Source organism: Aedes aegypti, chromosome 2, assembly GCF_002204515.2.
Source record: "Aedes aegypti strain LVP_AGWG chromosome 2, AaegL5.0 Primary Assembly, whole genome shotgun sequence".
Lineage (NCBI taxonomy): Eukaryota > Metazoa > Arthropoda > Insecta > Diptera > Culicidae > Aedes > Aedes aegypti.
The window spans coordinates 341,067,369-341,085,143 of NC_035108.1; the positions used below are offsets into that span (position 1 = coordinate 341,067,369).

The 17,775-nt window shown below is 36.9% G+C and overlaps 1 protein-coding gene across 4 annotated transcripts in view; it reads right to left on the bottom strand.

Moving 5' to 3' along the window:
* The window catches only part of LOC5573100 (short-chain dehydrogenase/reductase family 16C member 6), a 103,513-nt gene that overhangs the window by 47,686 nt on the left and 38,052 nt on the right, over positions 1 to 17,775 (bottom strand). For all 4 annotated transcript variants that reach the window (XM_021846111.1, XM_021846109.1, XM_021846110.1 and 1 more), the window contains one exon: positions 1,016 to 1,169. In XM_021846111.1, the coding sequence (XP_021701803.1) occupies positions 1,016 to 1,169 (154 nt within the window). The remainder of the gene's footprint in view (positions 1 to 1,015; positions 1,170 to 17,775) is intronic.

Genomic DNA, 17,775 nt, shown 5'->3' on the forward strand with positions numbered 1-17,775 from the left:
CACCAAAAAGAGGTTTCCAAGAAAACCACTAATTGAACACTTTACTTCAATTTTGTCGAGCACTCATCTTACTGGCGATTTTTACTATTTTTTTTTACAAAAGTAAAGTAAAGTGTTAAAGTTCAATTTGTGGTTTTCTTAACCATACTCTAATAATCCTTCCATAAATTCAAAAAAGTGTAGGGAAGTTTCTACTCAAAAGCCCTGAAAAGTTTATGGATATTTGCTCGAATGATCCTTGGTTCTTCTTCTTCTTGGAATTACGTCCTCATTGAGACAGAGCCTGCTACTCAGAGTAGTGTTCTTATGAGCACTTCCACAGTTATTAGCTTAGGGTTTTCTTTGCCAAAGTGGCCATTTTCGCATTCGTAAATCGTGTGGCAGGTACGATGAAGCTTCGCAAATTCTCTCAGAATTGTAATATTTCTCTTAGAGGCATTAGTAGAATTATCTACCTGTACCTGTATATACCTCCAATACATTTTATTGCAAAGCATTCTACTAGATTATATCATTTATCGGAAATCATCTGCTTCTCTATGATTTTGCTGCTAACTGTTATTTTGAATAGATTCTTGTAAAGGATGCCTCAACTCAGGTGAATTGCCAAATAACATATAGATTTTCGTCAGAATATTTATAAAAAAAAATGTTGACAAAAGTTACTTTATTGTCACCGATTCAACCCTGAGTAGAACAGAAGAAAAATCACGTGCTCATTCCGATCGTATGTCGTCTTCTGTACCGTTACAGGTACCAGCGTAAATATGACTGGTTTTTATATCGATAAATCAAGGTAAAGTGATGGGTAGTTAATGCAACACTTGTCGGAGGTTTCAAATCGCTCGTTGGTTGAACCGTTGCATCACTCCGTAGAATGCGACTAGTAAGTGGGTATTAAGTAGGTATTTTGGTCTCCTGAGTGCAAATTAGAATTTCAAACAATATGGATACCAAATAACGTATTAGTATGATAAAAAGATAACGCAAAGTGCTGTGTTTAAAGATCACTTACCGTCCTGATTGATGTCCCACACGATCACCTTGGCGCCGAGTTTGGTTAATCGTAACGCCAGCAGCCGTCCAAGACCATTTCCCCCGCCAGTGACTAGAGCTAGCTCTCCATTGAGGTCTTTCTTTGGTTTGCCAAACAGTGTGTAATAGATGGCCTGTAAGAAAGAATAAGAGAAATGAACATTAGGATAAGGCTTGATTTTTTCTGTTAAATACGTTTTCAACGTAGTTGAAACATTGATCGTTGTGCTATAAATAAAATATCCAGTTTCTGCTCCTGTATTACGGTTCATTCATCCTACCAGCTTTCTCTCGCTATCATACAACTTGTTCTTGATGAAATAATTTACACCCGAGTATAAAACGAGATTTCAACGAAACCATAAACCTGAAACCTGAAGCTTACAGATCTGTACTAATATACGAAAAGGGCGCAACAGCCTTCGTAAATTAATTCTTTGGTTCACCCCAGGTGCAATACGATAACTTTTCAAAAACTTCTACTACTAAATGGTAGAGCTGGTTACAGCTTGAAGTGAAGTAGGGTCCGAAAACAAAACGCTCATACCGTCGCAGTTACTTCAATTAGGTTTGGTGCTTTCTGTGCGATCATTTCTTTGACAATCAGGAATAATCACGCAGAAGACAAAATAATAATATGAAATACTGCATTTTTAAAAGTTTACAAGATCATCGTGGGCAAAGTTTACAAGATAACCGTCGTTTAAAATTTTCCAAGGTAACCGCGCAATGCACAGTATTGCTGAGTTTTTTTTTTATTTCAGGTCAATCGGAGCACTAGAAATTGAGATCGAGGTCTCCGGACTTGATCATTTTGTATGAAAAACACCCAATGCATACTTTATACATACCCTTCCAAAGGATACTATCTGATAATCCTATGTAAGATGAATAGCCAGAAAATAAATTTTGATTGTAATTACGTTATACATGCATTGAGAGGTTTTCATAATGCGACAAAACAACTTGAAATTTTTTTTTAATTTTATAGAAAATAAAACTTACTGATTTGTTCGAATTAGTTGAAAGAGTTCATTATATGATGACGATGAGCGTTATTTCTTCCAACATGTTGAAAGAATCCAAATGTTACAATTATGCAGTTATGTGCAATGGATGAGAGAAGCTTATGATACCAAAGGTTGTCCCGTCATTTTCACATGTTAGTCTAGAGGTAGTCTTTAGCACTACGTCACCCAACGATCAGCTGCATTAAGTAGTAAGTGATTGCTACAATGTAAATGGAAACTACCAACAAACTATAAACTATTAATTTTTATTCGCACCGGTTAGTGCATGAGCTTGTATGCAAATAAACTCGTTCAGCGGATATTCATGCAAGCATGCGTGCATGTCTGCAACCGCCTCTGGTTACGTAACTTGAGGAAGCCCTAAGCATGAAAGGAACTCGTTCGCTCATTCGTATCTGGGTAACTTCCTCTCTCGTCTCTTCAATAATATCAACTTTATAGGCGCATGTGTAGGTGGTACGAAACGAACTACCGAATCATGTCAGTATTTCGTCGGTACAGTCTCGTGACTTTCTTCCTTTCAAACAATAAGGCCTGACACGAGTTCCGTGCCGAAACCGGCTTCGGTGATTTAGTTATAGATGCTACAAAAGAGTACTGATTATAAGTTGGTCAACAGGTCGTTGCACTTCCTTTGATGATACATGTATCACAATAAAAATAAACTAGTTGGGTCACACAGTTTGATCGTTTGCAAAACATCTCTTCACTATCCCAATCACTATACCCCAGTGACCTTCACCATCAGCGAAAACATCGACCGCTCGAACTTTTTCTCTCGAGGTTATTCGAATTGAGCAGCTCGCACATTGTGACAGTTACGGCGATGGCGCAGGGCAGATAAATTGTATGTTGCACTTGAAAATTATCATGCATGATGTACGTTCACTTGCATGCAGTCCTCTATAGAGTAAAGTGGGGAAAAAGTTTCTTTTTAATTTGTATATGATATGGTGGTTAAGAGCATTCCAAGTTCAACTAAATTAATATTATTTAAATCGATTGAGATACGAAAAGTTATGGCTACTTGTAAATTTTTACAGAAATATTTGGAAACCAGTTTTAGTCCATAATGGGGTAAAAGTTTCAAAATCTACATATTATCTTTAAGTTTTGCGAAATATGCCTAATCGTGCTAAAAAAACACCTTAATTTTATGTTTAACCGTAGTTTAACGAAGAAATGCTATTTTTAAAATATATTAAAACAACCCTGTTTTTGTGAGGACTGCTGATGGAAATTTAGTGTGAATTTTTCTGACAACATCATTTTTCCTGGTAAAAGATATTCCTGTTATAAAAGTATCGATATTTTGTATTTCAGTTAGTGAACTATTGTCTCACATTAGTTTGGAACTCTTACCCCGCCGGTGTGGCCAGAATTCATTTAGGACAATGAGTTCAATCAATTTTAAAATTGTTACAACTAAAAATGGGTAAATCTCGATTACTTTTTCAAATCGACGTAAGTAACTGTCATACGGTTTTGAGAAAACTAATTGAGAAGCATCACAACCTGTCTTCTAAAACTGTTTTAAAATGAACCACCTTTTTAACATTTTTTCGCCGTGTACATCGCTCAAATTTTGCATACAATCAGATCGCGTTCAAAAACTAGGTAATTTTATATTATTTTCAACAAAAATAATTATAACAAAATGATAAGCCGTTTCATACAGTTACTTTCGACGTTTTTCTACCAGTGTTAAATCGGCTCAAGTAGTGTTTTGTTTTGATTCGTGGTTAAGGCTCTTTGTCTCTCTATAAAGCGGGGCGGCGAAAGAAGTGGTTAGGTTGCGAAAGTTGAAAATCTTACTTTCGTCGTTTTGTAAATCCGGAAATTAAACGTTCTAAAAGTGAAAAATCTAGTTGGGTAGGAGCGGAACATGTAGAATTTCGTCTGCGAAACACGTAGAATCAATAAAGTAAGTTTATTCACTTTTTTGACTTGAGACTATTTGAATAAGTTTTCGAGAAATATTTGTTTACTATTTTGCTTAGCAAAATTGAAGCCAATATGGTAAATTTTTGTTATGTGATATGTGTGTCTTTTCAACTGTTATAGTGTTTCTGAAAATACTATTATTGACTATTCCACTAAGGTCGAACTTGTGCCCCAATTCACTCTATCACCAAGATACAATTAAGTATGCAAAAAAAAAACGACAGGTAAATGCCAGAAAATAAAAAACAGGTTTTGCGGTAGGTTTGCAAGGTATTCGGAAGTTATTGGTAGTTCCGCTTGTCACAGCATCTGTTTTTGAGGCATTTGGGCCCTTGGAATCAATCAGATTGGATTGCGGAGTGATTGTTCTTTCCAACATATATTGAAATATGTCTTCTGGCATACAGTATAGCACAACCGCGCCAATACTTTGACCTTTTGTAATATGCAACTCATTTTTATTTATCTTATCATGATAAGAAATGGAATGTTATTCATATCCTTATGGACCAATGCATGAGTTCACTATTTGACGTTTTAGCGGTGCCGTGTTATTTGGGTGACCATGAAAACTAGTGAATTCAGCACCGCTCAAACGTCAAATTAGTGAACTCGTGCATCGGTCCATAGTACAAAGTCTGCTACTTACCTTAGTGTTCGAAGAGTTATTACACAGCGCAACAAAAATGACATCTTTGCGTGTCTCAAGGATCAAATTATGTGTCTCTAGTAGATTTGGGGTTGCTGAATCTTATGTCATTCTTAAAAATGTTCCAGCACATCACAATTTTTAGCTACAGGTCGCCAAAGTTGTATAAAACACTGGTTTTAATAATGTTTATCTTAAATTGAAAGTATGATTTATCAAACTTTTTTGGGAACTAATTGGTGGATGCATGCAAAATAGGACTCAAACTTTCATTTTAGATATAATTTGGTTGAAATTGCCTGATTAAATTTAGATTAAACCGATTTTTTTTTAAATGCTTACTGTCTCCATACAAAATTCATCGTTTCTCTTATATGGGAAAATACAATACTTTTTAAAACCACCAAAAACATTTTTTCCACATCGAAAGTATTATAAACTTTGTTGATCAGTATTGTTATACGCATAAAAATGAAATTCTGTGACAAATTAAGCAAACAAATTGCCTTACAAGCTGACAAACTTGCATGCAAGTTGGCTAAAAATAGTCAATTTGTGCATTTTCAACAGCCTATACATCAAAAACTAGACGTGCTATGATATTTTTGAAACGGCAAAGCAACCCTTAATTGATTGAATAGCGGTATTTTGGTGCTTGAGACAAAAATGTGTTCCGCAGTGTTATCAACTGACAGCATTCTTTGGCGTATTGCATTCATATATTGTGTGGTAACATAACAAAAGGCCTTCCAGAGACTTAGGAAGAATAAATCTTGAATTATTTAGTATAGGAAACCACCCAACCTTTACGGTAAATCAGCCGTGAGTGGATGAATTAACTTGTTTCAAATGAGGAATCATTATCGCTACATCATCTTTGACTACATGAGTGTAACTTTTGCCTTTAGGAATCCCCAATTAACAAACTCGGAACACTATGTTGAACTGGCTGCGACCAAATTTCATAGATACTTATCGCTCATTGATACTCCATGCGTCTTTTATGATGCCGATGACACTACAACGTTCTACATTATAGAAGCTTTGAGAAGAATATCGTCTGCGGCTAGTAAAGGCTTCAAGAAGGAAGCCCATGGTGGAATTCCGATAGCATTAGACTCGAGAAACAATGTAGAATTAGTTGGAACAGACGTCGTTCAACTGGATCAGATTCGTTCAAGTCGACAAGAAGACACTTGGGGTATTTTTCGACTCGAAAATTCAAACAGCTCGCAAAAATCAGGGTGTTGACCGATTTCAGTTCCGTTGGACTCTAGTTTCAGAAACCCTCCCGGGAACCTGCTACATATAAAAAAGTCCCTATAGAAACCCTCAATTTGACAACTTGTAGTTTCGTGACTAAATAAGTAATCTGAACCGTCCTTATATTGTTGAATAGGTATTCACTTCTTCTTCTTCTTGGCATTAACGTTCTTACTGGGACAGAGCCTGCTTCTCAGCTTAGTGTTCTTATGAGCACTTCCACAGTTATTAACTGAGAGCTTTCTTTGCCAACATTGGCATTTTCGCATTCGTATATCGTGTGGCAGGTACGATTATACTCTATGCCCAGGGAAGTCAAGGATATTTCCTTAACAAAAAGATTCTGGACCGACCGGAAATCGAACCCAGACACCTTCAGCATGGTTTTGCTTTGTAGCCGCGGACTCTAACCACTCGGCTAAGGAAGGTATTCATGTGGACTGTGAATAGAGATTCTCAAATCATTTACTTATACGGTGTCCGTCCATTTGGCCGAATGCCGTTTGGTCGATTTACGAACAAAAAAAATATAAAATTACTACAACACTTATGTGTAAGATTCTTAGGTGTTGCCTAATAATTGATCAGCTAATTAATTGACTTCAATGATGTGACGGGACGTCATGTTTGTCACTATTTAAGTGCTCCATGAGAATAATAAAATTGACCCGTTAATTTATGAATAAGTTGTAAACTCCACTCATTAGGCATTAAGACTCAAAGCTCATGGTTGTTTTATCTGGGGTTACCAACGGTATGATGAGATTCCAGTTTTGTAATGATTTCATTAGAAGTTTTTCTTTCTTTCAAGCAAAGGCTATTCATTCGAATATTAGTGAATTTTTGCTTACATTTAGGATGTTCTTCTTTCAGCACTGACTGTTTGTTGAACTAACATCAGAGAGACAATTATATGCATATCAATGATGATTAACCTTCTTCAAGAATGAGTTGAATAAGTTCTTTGAAATTCAGCTTTGAAACTCACTACAATAACATGCTAACTGTAATTCACCATTATTTCCTATTTCGACCAAACGACATTTGGCCAAATGGCATGCGGTCAAATGACCCGGAACCTACTTAAAAGTAAGTTTCCATCGCAGTTTCGTATATGTAATATCGATTCTATTCGGTAGATGAATATTTTGGCATTGAATTTCTTTATAATAAGAAACCAATTACCGGAGCATATTCCCTAAAAAAAATTCGGTCCATTACGGTCCATACGAATCCGGTTCCTGGAGTCCCGAAGGGTGGTCAATCTGGACAATTCGATGGAATTTCTCAAATTTATGCCCTAAAACCAAATGAATGGTGTCTGATTCTTCACGATTTTTGTATGTTTGGATGTATTTTACCAATGGAATGAATGGATGGTTATTCTGGTCCTTTAGGAGCACCGGAATGGCCACCGAGAAACCCGTAATATGGAGGCACTGAGTTTTAGCACCAAAACTAGGATTGCGACGGCTCGACCTTCATGATTTTGAACCCCTGTTCAATTATAGATAAATGACTGTGTGGTTTCTTCTGGACGGTGATCCCGATGAGCCAAAGTGGTCATTCAATTATAAATGATCAAGAAGAGTCACATGTATTCAAAATCATGAAGATTGAGCCGTCGTATGCCTAGGTTTGGTGCTAAAACTTCTTCTTCTTTCTGGCATTACGTCCCCAGAGCCTGCTTCTCAGCTTAGTGTTCTTATGAGCACTTCAACAGTTATTAACTGAGAGCTTACTGTGCCAATGACCATTTTTGCATGCGTATATCGTGTAGCAGGTACGAAGATACTCTATGCCCTGGGAAGCCGAGAAAATTTCCAACCCGAAAAGATCCTTGGCCGGTGGGATTCGAACCCACGACCCTCAGCTTGGTCTTGCTGAATAGCTGCGCGTTTACCGCTACGGCTATCTGGTTTCTTTCTGGCTTTTGGTTCTCTTAGAGCAAAATTCTGACAAAAATACAGTTTTTCATATATGTCTTGGCTCTCAACTTGAAAAAATAAACTATCGTTTAGGCAAAATTAGGCAAGATGAATCTTCTCCAATCGATTCCTTAGTCTTGAAAGCGCGTTTGAGCGAGATATCTCCGCGGGGAGTTGCGATTTGTATAGTATAAGGAAGCTCTTCTTTCACTGTTTGAAGTACCTACAATAATAAGTGTGAATTTAATAAGGTTAACGACAACTAAATATAAATTTTCAATCGAGGATGTTGAATCTATATGAGAATGAGTTATTGACCAGGAAAAAAAATTTAAAACCCAAAGTTGCACTGGTTTTCTTGAAAATGAATTAGTTTTGAAGCCAAATTTAAGGTTATCAATCATGGGCAGCTATTCAACGTCTGTACATGTAATCAAATATTTTTCTTTTCAAATTCTCGTGTGTATTCTAACTATCTGATAACATAAATGTTTGACTTTGTTTTTGAACTAAGTTTGTAAATTGAGTTTTTGCCAGATGTATGAAAATGTGAACCATGGTGTAGTACCATGCTCGTGCGAGCGAGCTTTTTTTCAAGAAGCGTGTACTCAGTACATTGATGCGACAGGTCTTGGGTTAATCCATGAATAGTTTCAACGATTTTTCAGGGATCTCCCGAGAGTTATCCATGGATATGCCACAAATTAGTCAAGAAATATGTCGAGGAATGCTCACTGAAATTCAAAGAATCAAAGAACATCTACAGGGTTGGCTGTAGAAATTCTGTAGTAATAATGTCACTTTTTGTTGTGTTTGTATATCTTTTGACTGTCCTTCCCAGATATTTTAGTGCGTGGGACATGTCCTACCGGTCCTACCCAATTTCCGCGCCACTCATATCGACATTTATTAACCATTATTATTACGGTTATAATTTCAATGGTTAATGTTGCTCCTTTTAACCCCTACTAACGTTTTTTAGAGAAATAAAGAGTAGTAAATCAGTAATGTTTATCTGGAATATCTTTTTAATCCAAGTATTCAAACAGTTTTGAAAATTACATCTAATATTTTTTTTCAATTCATCTAGATCTTTTTTAAATAATTTAAGAATTTTGCTCAAAGCTAAAACATTTGGAGAATTCAACAAAGTTCTGTCCTCGAATATCTGAGGAATGGTACACAAATTATATCACGCTAATTTTTCAACTTTTTTTTGACACCGTCCTTCCCCATTTGTCACGTGTTTTGTATAAGTCCTCCGAAAATTTTGTAAGGCTTGTCACGCTTGGCTTGACCCCCGTGACAGAATTTGTGCATGACCCCTAACGACTACACGATGGAAGGTGATCGGTAATATCTTTGAGTTGTACAGTTTTAAACTGATATTGATATTCTAAACATGTTGACAGTCATCATAATAGGAAGGTGTTAATCAATTCGGAAAAGGTTGACACCAGCATCGACTGGTTTATTGGTCGCCATCATGTATATTTACGGACAATATCGTTTCTGTGTGAATTGTCACGAAGCGATATGGCATTTGACCAGCTGGATCCCCACACATTTTTGACAAATTTCACACATGACTTCCACTATTTCAGCTTTCATGGGCACATAGCATGTCGAAATAGGAGTGCACATATGTGAAAGTACTAATTGAACACAGTGATGTAATTTTTGAGCGACCAAGAATGCCTGATTAGTAAGTAGTAGTAGTAGTAACAGCAGCCGCTGGTAAAGTAACGTTAAAAGGTTAATTGGAATGTTCTGAAATTGTCTTCCAAAACACTGTCAGTAGAAGTTATTTTCCATAAAACAGACACTTCGTCGTCATCATCCAGATGTTGCACTATGTTGTTGTATATGGTCAACTAACATAAGGCAACGGACAACACGCAAAACGTCCAGTAAGATGTAAAAAGAAATGGATATGTCTGTAAGCTCAACCACCTTTTACCATGTTAGTCACGTTTGGCTTTGAGTTAAGATCTTATTTAAGATCATCACTGTGGCCCCACTGGGGCCTTCCTTAACCGAGTGGTTTAGAGTCCGCGGCTACAAAGCAAAACCATGCTGAAGGTGTCTGGGTTCGAATCCCGGTCGGTCCAGAATCTTTTTGTTAAGGAAATTTCCTTGACTTCCCTGGGCATAGAGTATCATCGTACCTGCCACACGATATACGAATGCGAAAATGCCAATGTTGGCAAAGAAAGCTCTCAGTTAATAACTGTGGAAGTGATCATAAGAACACTAAGCTGAGAAGCAGGCTCTGTCCCAGTGAAGACGTTAATGCCAAGAAGAGAGAGAGAGAGAGACTGTCATAGAAGAATTATACAAACTACATCATTGACCGACAAACAACCACACATTCATCCAACTTTATACTGATTGTTGATATTGATCAAATTATGTGAAGCAAATATTAAAATGCTCCCTTTTGGATAGAAGCGAGCAAAGCACTAATTGATTGTTTCATCATAATTAATAATCTTTATTTAATGGATAAATGCCATCAAAGATCACAATCGCTGAAATATTATTGTGATCATGATACGATCGTTTAGTTTAGACTATACAAACGGCTGCATAAAAATTCTCACGAACTATCTTCCCTCTCTCACTCTCACTAGATACGTCTGAAAGGGGACTGCCGGCAAATCCTCCGCCGTCCATGGTCAAGGCAACTCAAAACTATCGCTGCAGCCAGCAGGGTGTTTTGGATTGTCCGTTCGTTACCGAATGTGTTCAAACAATCTTCAACGGTGTTTACCGACAAATTGTTTGTCAAACAGCAACATCAACCGGGGGGAGCATCCCGCGCCAACTGCACCAGCTGGGAGCGTTTGTGATGCTACACTACACAAATGATTACCCGGTAGATACCTACCTACCACTTCGTTCGCGTATGGCACTGACTAACTACTCGAGCAAATTGAGCGCAGCTCTACGGTGGAGATCATGGTGAAGCTCCGAAGACGTGACAACGGGCAAGGTCGACGATCGCTGCGAACAGGAATGTATGATTTCACACAGAAGATGACGTGACGTACCTAGGAAGATGGTATTGATAGAATTACGCTGCTCGGCCAACCGGATTCTGATTCCAACGGGAACCGGTAGGTACGGAATAAAGTGACATACCTCCTTGATTCTATGACACTACCCCGAACGCCACTACCCGAATGCCACTACCCCGAACGCCATTACCCCGAAAGCCATTACCCCGAATGGGTCATTACCCCGAACGCCACTACCCCGAATGGGTCATTACCCCGAACGCCATTACCCCGAATAGATAAACATTTTGAGACATATTCTAGTTAGAGAGTGGGGAGATAAATGTACGATTTCTTTTGACTATTTAACGAGTTTGGGTCAAAAATGTATTTTTTAAATATTAGAAGATTCAGCAAATAATTTTTACACACTAAATTTTGTCCTCTAATTTTGGGAAGATTCACACAGCCACATTGTAATGCTCTGAAGAACAGCCTATTTCGAAAAGAAGGGTGAATTTATTATGAGAAGGATAGCTATAATATGCACAAAATTAGAATGTAGTATAGTCTCTTATTGGACGTCGGTAGCCACTTCCTTTACTCATTTTTATAGGTGTCGGGCATTAAGATTAAGATCTTCTTAAAGATTTTGTTTCGTAAACGATGGTAATGGAAGTTCACCCTGAGATAATCGCTGCAAGTGTTGTTCTATGGAACCCGGCTAAAAACCAACATAAGAGACGACCGTTCCGCTATCGCACTTGTACACTTGTACATGTTAGAAAAATCGGCGGCCACTGATTGACGCTACAGTAAGAACTTTTGTTTATTTGTGGGATCATTAATTTGAATTTCTGTGAGACAACCACAAAAAAAATATATATTTTTGATTCAAGATAATGAAGAAAGGATGATGGCAGAAAAGTGGTGAGTAAATCCATAAGAGACCTGTCTGTTTTAATACAAGAAGATAAAAGAAAGGGAAAAAATTCCGATTAGAATTATAGCAGGAATCACTTTAGTGAATGCATTCAAGATATATTCCTTTATGAAAAGCTGTTCTATATGGAAATATTAGTGACTAGCTTATCCAACAAAACCGTGAAAGAACAGCCTGTTTAAAAAAGAAGGGCAAATTTCTGGTGAAATGTTTGCAGCTATGACGTGAATGATCACTGTAACAACGTGATGCTATGACACAACCTATATTCAAAAAAAAGAAAAATATTTGTTCAAAAACAAAATTGAAATATGAACACCACCAACAAGTCCAAATACCGGTGATTACGCATATGTTAAGCAACACCATATTGAGGGTTATGGATTCGAATTCCTTTCAGTCAGACTTATTATATTAAAGTCCATTCACAAATTTCGTAACGCTGAAGGGAGCAAAAAAGTTTGTGGGTGGTTGTCCTCAAAATGTTACAGCCCATTCACAATATGTAGAATTTCCATACAAAAAAAAAAGTACGAGGGGGTGGGTAGGTGTTAAAAATGGCATTTTTTGGCGAAATGAAAATGACCCTTGAATTGCGAAGGTGTCCACTGAGCTGATAAACAGGCACTGTCTCAGAAAGAATGAGAAGAATATAGTTGCCATTCGAAAGAATAGCTGGCATATAAAAGAAGGGAAAATATATGATGAACATTTTACCGACAAATTTTACGTGCCATTAATTACCAGCCTTCATTAGAGACGCATTTTTGCACGCAAAACAAGATATTGTACTGTATCTCATACTATTCGGGGTAATGGCTCATTCGGGGTAGTGGCGTTCGGGGTAATGACCCATTCGGGGTAATGGCTTTCGGGGTAGTGACCCATTCGGGGTAGTGGCAGTCGGGGTAGTGGCGTTCGGGGTAATGGCGTTCGGGGGTAATGGGATGGAGCCACCTCCTTGTGGGCTCGTCGAGATGATCAGTGTGGGATGCAAATAAAATGCAAATTTTATATGGTTTTACGGTGGATCATGATTTGTGAATAAGTGTAATGTAGTTAGCAGATACTTGTCAAAGCTGATTAAATTGAATCTGCAAAACTGTTAGGGAATGTATACTTGTGATTTATTTCGCATAAAATTAGGATAATGGCATTCGCATATAGGGTGTCCCAGAAAATATGGGCACGACCTTGACAACGAGAATCATAATATTTTTTCAAACAAATAAATATTATTATATATTTTGTATATTTCCCTAGGGCATTTTAAATGCCGCTTGTAAACATGTTGTTCGATAAAATATCTTTTTAAAATGAAATTTTTGATTTAAAAAAATATTTTTTTATCTACCCAGCACAGACCCTACTTTTGTGTTTTGTTGGAACTTGACTGGTTATAAATGTTTTTATCGAAATCCTTCGATGTGGTGATTTCAAGTACATTGTATCCAAAATGTTGTACAAGATTTTTTTGTTCGAACATTTTGTTTGTTAGAATTCTAAAAAATCGCTCGCTTTTATTTCCACATAAGATAATTTCAAGAAATTATAGCTTTTCTGGTATTTTCAATATAGTTAAAAATATTTCATTTAAAATTAAATTATGTCTATTATCTATACTTTTGGATGGGCAACAAAAATTTTAGGTTTGTGCATGTTTTAACGGATTATCAAGAACTTAGTTTTGACCCTTTTAAAAGTCGACCAAAGCTGAAATCGGATTTCTTGCTTCTATTCAAATTTCATATATTCAAGGCCCAGATAGCCGTAGCGGTAAACGCGCAGCTATTCAGCAAGACCAAGCTGAGGGTCGTGGGTTCGAATCCCACCGGTCGAGGTTCTTTTCGGGTTGGAAATTTTCTCGACATCCCAGGGCATAGAGTATCTTCGTACCTGCCACACGATATACACATGCAAAAATGGTCAATTGGCATAGAAAGCTCTCAGTTAATAACTGTGGAAGTGCTCATAAGAACACTAAGCTGAGAAGCAGGCTTTGTCCCAGTTGGGACATAACGCCAGAAAGAAGAAGAAGAAGATATTCAAGTTTATAATTTCCAATAAAATAAGTGATGGTCTGATCACTTATTGTATCGGTAATGATAAATATATTTTTTCAGATGTTTATTGTACGTACTTGATGACCTAGCACAAATTTCGTACAACAAAGTCACTCAAATATAACGGGTTTTGTGCAAAACTGATAAGAGAAGCTTCTAGAAACGTAACACCATCAACAAACAAATAGTGAAAAAATCACTCAAAATTCAAAATCTGCTTTTGATAAATGCAAGAATAAAATGTGTGAAAATGGCAGTATGGTAAAGTCGTGCCCATACTTTTGGGATACCCTATAAATAAGGTTTGCACAAACTATTTTTATGAAAAACAGGTAGTATCCAACTATTTAATAAATATATGTATAATGAGATCCAGAGTCTATGAATGGAGAGTTGCGCAAAAAGAACCGGCAACAAGTTTCCCAATCCTAAAGCATTTAATTATTCGGTGGCCACCTATTTTACTGTGTGCACTTTTCAGTGACATCACTCAAATGCACTCTCAGTTCGAATATTTGTTCACAAAGTAGCAAAAAATTGAAATTGATCTCTGGTCATAAAGTAATTAGAATAGTAGATAACGACAAACAGTATGAACTTAAAAACTTGATCTTTCTCGGTTTCCGCGCGGCAAGCAACTGAAAATACAGTGATTTTGTTTTTGCCGTTTGCCACCCCACTGGGAATTGACAGAAAACAGCCGCATCTGTAGCGTTATTCTGAATTGAATAACTCTCATATAGTTTTCAACTAACTGGTTTAGTTTAGTTTATAATATTTCAGTTACATTTCAACTATGAAACGGATTTTTATATTTTCACTAATGGAAAGCGCTACTATTCGTCGTATCAAACTTTAAATGTTCGCCGGGCACTTATTTTCACCATGGAAAACCTTCGTACTTCTTCACTGAAGGATTTCATTCCAATCACATGCCGTAAAACTTCAATAAATTATCAAATTTTGCGAAATTTTCTCAACCACCGCGTATAATTGAGAATGTGAACAAAGTTCTATCCGTCGTACTGAGAAAAAAAAACGAAAAAAACTACGCCAAGTGATTTTTTGCATATCGTGACGGTCCCAACATTTTAGATTTTTAATTGACACCCAGTATATTGCGTAAGATGTAGTTAACATCAAAAGAAGAATGAGCGAATAAGCTGAAAATGGTCTGCTTTTATAGCGCGCCTCCCAACCCAAAAGAATCGTGGAAGACAATCTGAACGAGTTTGGTTGCGTAAGAAAGGGGTCGACATTTTCCCAAATTTCGACAGTCTATCGTCAAAAATCAAAAGTTTTCTTCATTTGAGTAAAATGTTGTATAAATTTCCGACCGATTGGTGGGAAAATATTGTAAATCTACCGATAAATGGCTGAGTTATTACCATTCAAAATCTTACATAATTTCGTGACGGTCGCAACATTTAAGATTTTCAATTGACACCCAGTATATTGCCGTAAGACGTAGTTAACGTCAAAAAGCTTGTGCGCATCAATCTGTGCGCGACGCTCGACGTAAAAATACGGTTCCTTTGATTGTGTTGTTTTCGCTGTACTGTGAGCAAATGCCATAATTGTACGGTCAAAAGGAATTGTGTTCATATGTTTGGGCTGAATTTTGATGACGAACAATTCATTTTAAAAGGAAATTAGTATATTCCATCATGCTGAAGGAATGGAGGGAGATGCCCGTAGATCTTATATTCTAGTAAAACATTTTATTATAGCGTTGATTTGTTGTGTTTTAACCATTCAATACACACAGTGAGCCGTAAGTTGTGAGACGAATCTGGAAACTGATTGCGACGGAGTTGAAAACGATACGACGGATTGAGAATACGGTAAGATGCATTTACTTTGCATTATTTCCAAAAAGAGATCAAGATTTATCAAAATGTTATTGTACAATGCTAAAGCCGTTTTGAGAAATGAATTGTTTGGCATCGATTTGTATCAGCATCATTCACTGCAATACTGGGAAAATTGCAGTTCTCACTGATCAATGCTTAATACGATGGATACTAGCACATCACCCTATAACAGTAAGAATTATTGCATTCTGGTAGTTGTTTGAGGATACTTGGTAGGAGTCTAGTAAACGTTTTGTTATCTTCTTTCGGGTGGGAATGTATGGCGTTCCGACTATGAATCTTTTGAAATCCTGTGGTGATCTTTAAAATTCCGAATTCCGATTGACATATTTGGTATTTTGTTAGGAATTGAGATTCTTATCATCTGCTGTGAATCTTTGTAATTGGCAATTTTGTAGTTATAGTAAAAACCATTCCAACTTCAATAGTATATAGAATCTAAAAAGTTCGAGATTTTGGAAAGAATTTATTGAATATAATCAGGAGTTTTTGAAGTTTCTAAGAAATTTTAAGAATATCGGTAAGAATGGGAATTCTGGGCTGGGATTTTCACTGAATGTCAACAAATATCGAACAAGGAGTCAGTGCAGTTTTCATGAAAATCTGAACATCCCCACCTGAATTCCAGAATTCTCAGGTATCAGGTATCAGAACGTAGGCTCGTATGACACGTTCTTCTGTAAATGGTAGAGTTACCATCCGTCCTGATTTGGCAGGACATGTGCTGATTTTTAAGTTTTTTTTTCAGTTAAAAATGGTTTAACAAATCCGATGAGTTTTGCTCATTTTTTTCGAAAACACATGAAATGTCCTGATTTTCCCAACTGATCAGATGGTATCCCTAGCAAATGGGATATTGGTATCCTTGCTTTTGTGACGCTTTTCTCATCATTTACCTGACGGACAGTATGATAGAAAAGGATAGGAAGGATCAGGGAAGGAGATGCTTTAGGAAGCATTAGAGACGCTTAAGCATAAAGAGCAATAGAATGAAGCCCAAATTCCTCATAAAGGCCAAAACTTTTCGAAAAAAAATAAGCCCGCAAAAAAAAAGCCAACAGAAAAAAAGGACGATATAAAAACCAAATGTAATCAATCTCTTTTGATTTTTTGCATCTTTTACTGAGGTAGTACATCCGTAGTTCAATCGAAACTCTTTCTTTTCAAACGCTTCAAAGGCATAGAAATCACCAATTTACTCCCCTGTTAATTGGGAGTTATAGCTCTCCAGTGGTTTGTTGTGATACTCGGATTTTCAAATTTAAGCCTTTCCAAAACATTTCACTCTATCAAGCCTTCTTTGTTATCCCAAGCAGCACAATTTGTTTCAACTCAAGAATAATATTATCACAGTTGTCAATTGTTGACTTTACAATTGCACTGAATAGCAACGCAAAAAGCGCAAGAGCCAAATATGTTTGCACTACTTATTACTCCACCAGCTCTTCAAACAATTGCTTCGCCAATGCACTATAAAAGCGACCACATTGTCTATCAATCAAAGCTTGTTGCTTACAACTTTACAGCACCCTTCGGAATACAAGTTCATCACTGGCAAAATTAGATGTTAGATGTTAGATGATACGTAATGTGCAACTCAACCATATCGAACTGGATTGAAACAAACAAACTTCTAGCTGTCATACACGTAGTTTAGTGCAACTTTCACGCAACTGGGATGAGTTTTGAGTTGTTGGCATTAGTGTGGGACAAAATTTAAATTCTCGCTCCAGTCCACTTTTTGGATTGCATTTAGGACCTATACCAACTGTGCAAAATTTCAGCTCGATCGGAGAAACTATATTTATGCGCCAGCCGTTCAAAGTTTGTATGGGATTTACTTTGGGAAAACTTACTCTTGCAAAGAAAAATCGCCAGAGGTCGCCTATTTACCTCTATAAAAATTCTGAACACAGACCTCGATAGGTATTTTTACGATGAAGAATATTGTCGAAGACCGCGAAACAATCCGACACTTGTGAAAAAAGTTATTCAATGAAAACCTATTTGTAAGGTGACGTTGATTAACACGTAAAGGAATAACAA